General features: G+C 44.5%; 1 protein-coding gene across 1 annotated transcript in view; it reads right to left on the bottom strand.

Moving 5' to 3' along the window:
• Window positions 1-393, bottom strand: part of LOC119586706 — a gene marked incomplete at both ends in the record, with an annotated part of 8,301 nt that continues 7,908 nt past the window's right edge. The window contains 1 exon segment of the mRNA XM_037935437.1: window positions 1-301. Coding sequence (XP_037791365.1) covers window positions 220-301 — 82 coding nt within the window.

Raw genomic sequence — 393 nt, 5'->3', positions numbered from 1 at the left:
CGCAAAGGTTATTATATGGCATCTCAGGGTAACACGGCTTTCTCAAAGAAGCAGATTCACTACGATTCACAGGAACTAAACACTTGCAAGCAGATACACGGGGAATAACGTTCTTGCAAGCGGATTCACGCAGACAGGGTTCTCGTAACTGGATTCACACGGATTCTCGCAGGCAGTCGCTTCCGTTTCCTTTCATGCGGTCGTGTCCATCGTCTTCATTCAGTTGGCAGATCTGGCCTCTTCGTATTTCTTGTAACCGTCATAGAGAGCCCTGGCGACATGGTAGGCGTGGTCGTAGCTACTGCGAGTTGAAAGAGAAAACATGGTTAGGATTTGCGGTAGATAAATATAAAAAAAAAGAGATTGTTTATAAAGGTAGATAAAAGGAGAATT

This window comes from Penaeus monodon, chromosome 21, assembly GCF_015228065.2.
Source record: "Penaeus monodon isolate SGIC_2016 chromosome 21, NSTDA_Pmon_1, whole genome shotgun sequence".
Lineage (NCBI taxonomy): Eukaryota > Metazoa > Arthropoda > Malacostraca > Decapoda > Penaeidae > Penaeus > Penaeus monodon.
The sequence above is the reverse complement of the archived record's forward strand: the minus strand, read 5'-3'. Positions and strand labels throughout refer to the sequence as shown.